Source organism: Nipponia nippon, unplaced genomic scaffold (genome assembly GCF_047370975.1).
Source record: "Nipponia nippon isolate SJK-2023a ecotype South Korea unplaced genomic scaffold, ASM4737097v1 scaffold_4, whole genome shotgun sequence".
Taxonomy (NCBI): Eukaryota; Metazoa; Chordata; class Aves; order Pelecaniformes; family Threskiornithidae; genus Nipponia; species Nipponia nippon.
In genome coordinates this window covers 83,991,722-84,000,628 of record NW_028262358.1, presented here as the reverse complement: position 1 = coordinate 84,000,628, position 8,907 = coordinate 83,991,722, and the positions used below count along the sequence as shown (strand labels likewise).

General features: G+C 38.4%; 1 protein-coding gene across 5 annotated transcripts in view; it reads right to left on the bottom strand.

Annotated features, from left to right (window-relative positions):
• Positions 1 to 1,084: 1,084 nt before the first annotated feature.
• The window catches only part of EPHA7 (EPH receptor A7), a 173,505-nt gene continuing 165,682 nt past the window's right edge, over positions 1,085 to 8,907 (bottom strand). For 4 of the 5 annotated variants that reach the window (XM_087773831.1, XM_009475571.2, XM_087773834.1 and 1 more), the window contains one exon: positions 1,085 to 4,870. In XM_087773831.1, coding sequence (XP_087629957.1) covers positions 4,675 to 4,870 — 196 coding nt within the window. In that variant the 3' untranslated portion in view covers positions 1,085 to 4,674. The remainder of the gene's footprint in view (positions 4,871 to 8,907) is intronic. The other variant, XR_015708039.1, reaches the window with a different exon arrangement.

Below are 8,907 nucleotides of genomic sequence, written 5' to 3'. Positions count from 1 at the left end.
AAACACTAAATGTCAGTCATCGGCCACTTATATTGCCCATTTATTTCCCCCACTATGTAAGATTTCTGGTATGTTATGAATACTAATAACTCACAAGGTCTACTCACCTGTCTACAATTACATACTCTCAGTATTTACATAAGGTAACATGGGTCATGGCATAATCCTTGTATAGACAGAGAATGTGTTTTGGAGAACTCCTAAAATGCCATTTCAGTGTAGTTAAGATATGGGACAAACTGGAGTGATTCCTTTTTATACAAGCAAGTTTAACAGATTTGCTAAGGCAGGGTTCAAATTATTCTCACTGCTTTCACTGGTATTATAACACAAACTCCAGCTTAGACCTGCAATGAAACAGAAGTGGCTAAATGCAGCTTTGGGTGCTCACACTGACGGGGTAGTTCCCCAAAGTCTACTCAGTTGTTGCCTAACCCTGAAAGTTCAATATTTACTGGGATAGAGAGGAAAAGAGGGACTGGCACTTCAGCATTGTAGTTTGATGCTAGAGCTCACTGCAGGGAGTAGTGGGATCAACAAGAGGAACAGGTACTGTGGGAGAGATGCCAAAAGTCTCACCTCACAACACCCTGCAGTCCCATGAGTAAGGCAGTGATGAAAAATATAGCAATATCAGTACACCATTCACTTGTTTTATTTTCCCCATCTGGCTGTTTCTCCAGTTCACTCAGACTGTTCCCTGCTCGGTATGCCCGAGTTGGTGTACGCTGTTGCTAAACACCGAGCTGTCCTCTTTCAGTGTAGAGGGATGTACCTAATCTGGGTTTATAGCTTCTGTGAGGAGGCAGGACATCTAAGAGGCTAAAGGCTATTCCTAAATGCACTTTATGGATCTAGCCCTTAGCAATTTTTCACTCTGAAGGTTGTATAACCACTCTGTCAGAACCAGTAGGCAATAAGAAGCGTAAATTCTACTTTTAAGGTTTCCGATTAATAAAACATAAATGACAATAGCTTGACAACCTCCCTCCCCATCCTGAAAAACGCAGAAGTAAATTATAGCAACTGGGCACTTAAGTGTGTGCAAAGATTCCTGGACTGAGGCATGAATTAAAACAAAGCATTTAAGTAAAAGTACTTTTATTAGTAGTAAAAGGAAATGTGATATCTAAGAACTGTCAGATGAGAAAGTTTGATACAAAATGATTTTAAAAAGTTAAATCAGAAGCTGCTTGTAAGGAACTGCAAAATGATTTCACAATTTTGAATGCCATTGGCAATAATGTGGTGATGAAATCTGATAAAGCAGAAAGAAATGCACAAGGGAAAAATAAGTCTAACTATACATACACAGGCAGGGATTACAAATTAACTATTGCTTGAGAAGAAAAAAATAGTGAATTAATATTAGATAGCTCTCTGAAAACATCAAGTCAAGCACTCAGTATCAAGTAAAAATGTGAAACAGGATATCTGGATGATTAAGAAAGAAACTGTAAACAAAATAGAAAACATATATATATATATCACTGTATAAATACACTGTATCGCTATATCACTGTATAAATACATCATACACTCTTATGTTGAATAATTCATGCAGCCCTGGTCATTCTATTTCAAAAGAAAGGAGGGCAAAACAGAGAGAGAAAGAGAGACAGAAGGAGGAAGTAAATTCACAGGATCTAGGACAAATTCAGACTATTAAACATAGTGCACCTCCTGATTTAGGAAGCATTTGAACTGTACATATTGGATACAGACCCCTGAAGATGTCTGGAAGTCAACAGCTGAAGGTGTCCCTAATCTGTAGGGGACAGTGGAGGCCTTATAACAACAGGACTGTACCTCTACCAAGGCAGGACACCTGCCAGGTACACAGGGCTACGTGGACTTGTGGTTTGAGTCAGTGCGGCTATTCTTACTTTATGCACAACCAAGTGTCTTCGTGTCTTCTTGGAAAAGATGATAGATAACAATAGGAAAGGATTGGCAGGAAAAATATAGGCAAGGTTAAAAAAAAATTATAGGTAAAATAACCATGCTGTCCTTTACTCTCAGGCTACATTATAATACTCTTTTTTTTTCCCCCCAGCCTTTTTCCTTTAACACCACATGGCTACTGAGGTAGCTGGTATTAAATCCCTTCCCAAATCATGTATCCAGTTCAGTGTCTGAACACAGAAGGTAGGTCAAACTGCAGTTTTCAGAGGTTAGTCCACCTTTCCCAATGGAAATTATCTGGGGTTTTTTGGCAGCAGAGGGCAGGAAGGTGCCACACAGTGGAATCCTCTCTCAGGGCCAAAAGATAGGTACACACATCTTCCATATCTGCTATCATGCCAGAAGCAGGGGCAAAATTATTCAAAATCTGGAGCTTAGCTAAATATAATTACTAGAAATATTAACTATGTTTCGATATTGCTTTATGCTGAGTCTATTATTGCAAAAAGTTGTATGCAACTGAGTTAATGGGATTCTTTCAAACATGTAAAAATGATATGTAAAAAATTCTGTGTTATGGGGAGATACTGTGACACTGCGTTGCAATCTTTTTTTTTTTGATGATAGGTGGACTATCATAAAACTTTGAGCTACATTTGCTTGTAAGAGGAATTTAAGCAGGGTAGATTTTGTAAGTTGACACCGTGGTTATATCATTTAAATCCAGTATGATTTCAATAACAATGGAGAGAAATTACTGAGGTGGGCCTGATTCTTCAAGCACTGCTGAGCATTGTGTTAAGACTCTATAGCTGGTACGTTCTTTAGTAGCTGAAGTTTCTACATTGACAGAGTAGATGCTGTAAACCTCATTGCTAAAATGGTACCCTGAGCTGACAAGAGTTTAATTAACTTAAGCAAAGTTCAAATTGAAGACAATAAAAAAAATATACTTGGCCATTGTTACCATTGTAGAATCCAATAAGCCACCATTTACCAAAATCTTCAAGCAAATGATGGACAAATCCAATCAGTTAAGGATTTTTGGTAATATTTCGGCTATGACTTTCTATTGTCTCCTCCTCACCTAGATGAATTATTTGAATCCTATTCAGAGTCACAAAGATATTCTTAAACAAGGCTGTTGTCTCCACTAGGCAATACTTAAATCATTCCACTGCTAGAAGAGACTAAAAATGGGCATCATATTGATAAGGTGTCAGGACAGCCAACTTGATATCACTCTGGTGTACGTTCAAGATGAATGACTCATGCAAAGCTGTGTTACCCTGAAGGAGAAGAAAAATTTATCCAGTGCTGTCCTCTAAAACTTATAAGAAAAAATACAATGGGTAAGCACCTATATAGTACGCTAAACATCAATACTTTTCAGTCAGAAGTACCAAACAAAAAGTGTCTATATATGCCAAAGTAATAGAATACTCCATTACTAGCAGTAGTCTCTCAACCATCACACCAGTACATCTGCCAAACTATAACTATGTCTAAAAACAATTTCACTGGAGACAGAAAGATCTGAGCCTTCCCAGTGTGCTTTCTGATAAACTTTCCCAGGCAAAATGGAAGAGCTGTGAGAAGGATTTAAATGGAGACATAGTCTGCAGCAAAAAAGTGAGTTCCTATGAGCAGATCTAGTTAATAACTCTTAAAGAAATTGGCAAAATGCCTTTTCTCAGGGAGACAGAGAAACTGTTTTTGCTCTTTGCAGCCTAATCATTAGACATGTCTGATCATCGAAGCAGCGGAGAAGGAAGTGAGGAAGAGATTAGACTGGCCACTTTGCAGCTTTCTTACTCCTGAAGAATTCTTACCTTGGAAATCAGGGTAGTTTAAAATGTCTGACAGACTGAAAATGGCACTTTTCCAGTTTCCTTCTAAAAACAACACCAATTTTCTAGAAGAAAAAAAAGCCAATCCAACATAATTAAAATAATTCCCAATTTTATCAGAAATTTTCATGAAAAGTTAGAAAATGTATTTTTTAATAAGCAAAATCACCATCATATTTTTCTGTAATACTGAAATTATTATTTTCAGTTTTAAAGGAAACTGCTCAAATATTTTTCTTTCCTGTTTTCATTTCACTGCGAATATTATCATTTCTGCTTCTTTCTGATCTAAAATGAAGGGAAAGTTTAAAATGTCCTGGATTGTCTGGAGTATTATGATTTTGCTGAGTATTTCTCAGCAAGGCCTATTTGTAAGTAGTGGCAAAGACTGCCATTGATTTGTCTGCATGAGAAAAGCTAACAGGATGCTCTCTGCCACTTGCTACCAACAGCAGCATCAGTAGGAGTAAATCTGTATCATCCCAGCTTAAACTTCTTCCCCATCAGGATCTTTGGAAATGTTTGATTTAGCTGCTTCTCCTTCTCCTTTGCTCTTCTATATACATATTTTGTGTATAAGAGGGGAGCTAGAAAGAAGATGGGGAAGCAGGGTTATATTAGTGTGAGGAGCTTCCAGGGCAGGCTTCCAGGGCAGCTTTGCTGGCTCTTCTCTCCCTAGCAGCATCGCCATGTCCTGCTTCGCCATCCTCCTGTAATCATCATGCTCTTCAGAGGTGGTCTTTCATTCTTGGCATTAGTCATAATCCTCAGTTTGTCAGGTGTGTGTTCTGGCCTCTCCCATACACCTCTGTTTACTCTTCCTCCTGTTGCCAGTCTGTTCCTCCCTTCTTCTCCATTCCTTTCCATGCTTCTTTTCTACATTTCCATTCTCTAATCCCAACTACAGTCCTTATGCGCTTTAAAAAAATGCCTCATAGCGTTCACTGTGCCTCCAAACCAATCTCATGATCTTATGGTTATAACTCTTGTTTTGCTTCCCCTTTCTGCTTCCTTTGTCTCCTGCCATTATGTCATTTCTATTCAGGCTGTCATCTCTTCTGGAAAGGGATTTTTCTTGTTCTCTGTTTTGCAAAGCACCTGGCATGTTTTTGATTCTGTCAAACAAATAATAACAACAGATATGAAATTGGCAGTGCAGCAGAATCCTGATATCAGGAAGTAATAGAGGCAAATTACACTATCATTGTCATTGCCATGTATACACCACTACTTGACAAAAATTCTCATCGACTAGCTAGGTAAACATCAATAAACCCAAAGATTCCCAAGCAAAAACCTCTAATATGAAGGAAATGTAGTTGTGTTTCATGTTAGATCTGAATGAGCCACAGGGTTACACTTGACAATTATTGGAAATAAAGGAAATAAATGAATGAGGTGCAGTTTTTCAGAAGGGTGTTTGGGTATAAAATTAACGACTGTGAGAAGATGTAGATAACTCTTTAAAACAGAGAAGCAGGAAAAGGGTGGAATGGGTGTGTTCAATTTAAACTCTGCTTAATTAAAAAAGCATACATGTGGTAGTTAAATTCTAGCATGTAAACTAATAGACCCTCCTTTAGCCTAACTGATATTATCAGAAGCTCTCAGTATTGCTGAAGAATCTATTAAAACATTTTAACTGACTTGCCTCAGTCATTACATGATATTAGGCATCCCAAGACAGTGTTTATGTTACTTGTGTTGCCAACCACCTCCCCCCCGCCACCCCCGAGCTTAAAAATGAAAAGTAAGGAAAAAGATGTGGATTTTGCTGTACATTTAATGACAGGCTAGCCATATGAAATCTCTAAAACAATATAGTTTTAGGAGTAATGGATGTAGGCCAGGACTGAATAAAAATTATTTTACATATGGTTACCAATCTCTTAACTAAATTATTTGAAAATTCCTGAGAGGAAAGCAATTTATTACAGACATTGAGACAAGCCAATGTAACACTAATACTAAAGAAAAATAAACCAGCAGAGGAATGTCCCCCTGCCTTACCAACCAATATTCTTACAGCTGATTCCAAAGTAGTATCTGTCATTCCAGCACATGGATTAAATTATTTAACAGTGTGAATCAAAGGGAAGATAGTCATTCAAGAGAAGAGCATTATTAATACATTGTAGCATGCCATACATCTCTGTCACCAAACTGGACAAAATGGGAGCAGATGTTTTACGATAAGCTGAGAAGAGGATCTGACAGTACTAATAGCTATAATGTCTGAGGCTTAGTTAAAAAAAAAGGAAAAGCTAGAGGAAATAGTCTGATGAAGGGACAGAATGTTTTTTTCTGTCTCTAGTGTAGTGTCCTAGGGACTGATTTGACATGAAGGAAAGGTATTAACTAAGCTAAATCTCACTTAGGTTTTTTTGCACCTGCCCTTTGAAACCCTAGTAATGCAAGGAATGTGTGAGAAAAGAATGCAGCAAAAAGGAACTCTGAGGAGAAATCCTTTCCAAAAGGAAGACTTTTTTGACTCTGATAGTTTCTTTTTACTATTTTGAAGGCAAGTAAGTCGTTAAATTAGTAAAAAGGGTTGACGTGAATTTATTCAAAGCTAAAGGCAAGTGGTAGTCACAAATAGCACTTACGTGCATAGGTATTTAAAACCTCAGGTCACATTTATATTGGCTCTCTCTCTACTGACATTTTTTGATCAGCACCAGGATGAAGGTCTCCAGATCAAGAGATTCATGAGATAGTGTACGTATACCCTGGACTGTGGCATGACTTTACTCTGGGCTGCACTCTGTTTCTCACTGCAAAGTACTGGTTTCACCAGAGCAGAGACCAAGTGCAAGCTAAGAAGTATGAAACATCAACAAATGGGAGATGAGGATCCCTGCATGACACATGGCAAATCGATTTGATTATTTCCTTACGTCTGTATGACCTAGCTATTCCTTATCACAATGTTTCATTTCTAGCTGCCCTGCTGTCCAGTGTCATTCCAGGCCTGAATTAGATACTCTGTCTCCCTCGGAAGAGAGAAACCTAAAACAGTTTGGACAAACTGAAGTCCAGTCAAAGACAGTGGATAAACTGGCTGACAAGCCCTGCTGAGGTGAGGATAGGGCTTCAGTTCTTGGTTGGGATATCTGTATGGTGATTTAGTATTCATTTACCCAGTCTCTGATGCATGCCAAGGGCACACCTGTAGTCAATAATGGGAGAAAACTATCACACGTGCAAGTTACCACCCACACCGTAACTTCCACAGAAGGGAAATCCAATGAGAAGTAGTTCTCAGAGGGTCCTGGGTATGCCATCACATATCCCAGCAGTAAATCCGGATGTGTCCTGAAGAAACTATTTTCAGGGATTCACAGCCCCAAACCTTCTCTGAAAGTAGATGCCTAAATTCACCCTTTCAACAGGAAACATCAGTAAAAGAAGGATCAAAGATATCATATACATTTTATCTAATTGAGCAATGGCAGAATGATATGGGAAAGTGCGGTGCCTGCAGACCAAGGTATTAACTCTTCTGGGACATGACAGGCCACTCAACCTCTTCCAGGAAAAAACTCTATTTTACTCAGAACAACAGTCTCCTCATTCCTGGAGAAGTGGTCTAACCACCATTTTCAGAGTAAGGAGGAGGGGATTTCTGGAAGGGAAAGGTGCTTCAGGAAAGGAAGAGATTGTACAGTGCAGGAAGGAATTTCAGAGGTAATTTTGGATTAGGCTTAGCCTAACCAACTTTTTTTCAGGAAAGCAGCTGCAGCTCAAAGTGTTTGCCAATATATGAATATCTACAGAGTCTCTCCCTTCCCACACAGAGGTTGAAAGTATGATGTTGGCCTTCTTACACCACCTTCCCACAGCCCAAAGCTGTAGTCAGTCTTACTCTTTCTATGCCTTTCTTATCCAAGAAATATGTAAAATTTCCATGTGTTCTCAGAAAAGAAGTAGGCCATTCATCAAATCACAAAAAAATAAGGTGAGCCTTCCTGGAAACAGAGGTAAAAGGATGCCAGATAGGTGTTACATCAGCTGTGTATCCTGAACTGTGGGTAGCCACGATTCAGCTGTCAATAAGCATGAGGGGAGTCAGTCTGTTGGGTTGCTCTGGCATTTATGCTAGACAAGGAGAGAGAGTGAGTTCAGTAACAGCTGGATGTCACCTCTGTGAGATATGTCCATACTTTCAGCAAACAGCTTCTACCAATTTACATCATATTCATCTGCTTAGTAGTCCTCACTGACCTAGGCTAACAAGGGCTTACATCACCAAAAGGCCTTAAATACAAAAACAATAGCAACAACGCAATCAAACTTATGGTCTAAGGACTGCCAAATACAATATTCTGTTTTGCAAAAGTACGCTGCGGCAGCTCAATGACAGACATGCAGATGCATAGCTGTATGCTAAGATACGTGGGTTTTGTTTCTCTGGTATCTAAAGTGAAGCACTGTTAATTTAGACCTGAAAATTCAACCTTAAATATCATGCAAGCACTTGTAAAAGCATTACGAAATATATAATATCCATTCCACTAGAATTTTAAAATTAAATAACTTGACAGCATCTGATGTTAAAAGAAAAGATAAATTCAGCTTTACACAATCCTATTTCAAAATACAAGTGTAAAAATGGTATTAGCTGTTTTGAAGGCTTAGTTTATAAGGATTTTCTTCCTTTTCCACAATTATTAAGATACTTTGCTATACTGAAAGCAGGTAATATTTCTAGGTAATATCTTCATTTTTTTCAGCAAATAATCAGAAGCGAATAACACAGGTAAAGCATTAGTTTCCATATGATTTTCATTAATCCAGCTATATTCATTTCATAAAGTCCTTAAGAAATAGGTTTATAATAGTATAAAAGAATGAGAAGAGACTTTTTCCCTGTTTATTATGGGGAGTATAAAATCACAGAAGGTAACTGTTTCCTCCCACTGCCCTGAAATAGTCCCCTCACCAGGTGTTTTGGTTTATGTCATTCAGCTCCCTCTTAGATTGTACTGCCAACAGAAAGATTTGCATATTATTTCAAAAATGCTCCATTAGCTTGTATCATTGGTGTTACTGGGCACTTCACATGTAAGCCTGGCTGATTCAGCTCTTCTGTATTCAACACCACCACCATCCCCCATACACACACTTTGGTTTTGTTTTGTTTTGACCAACG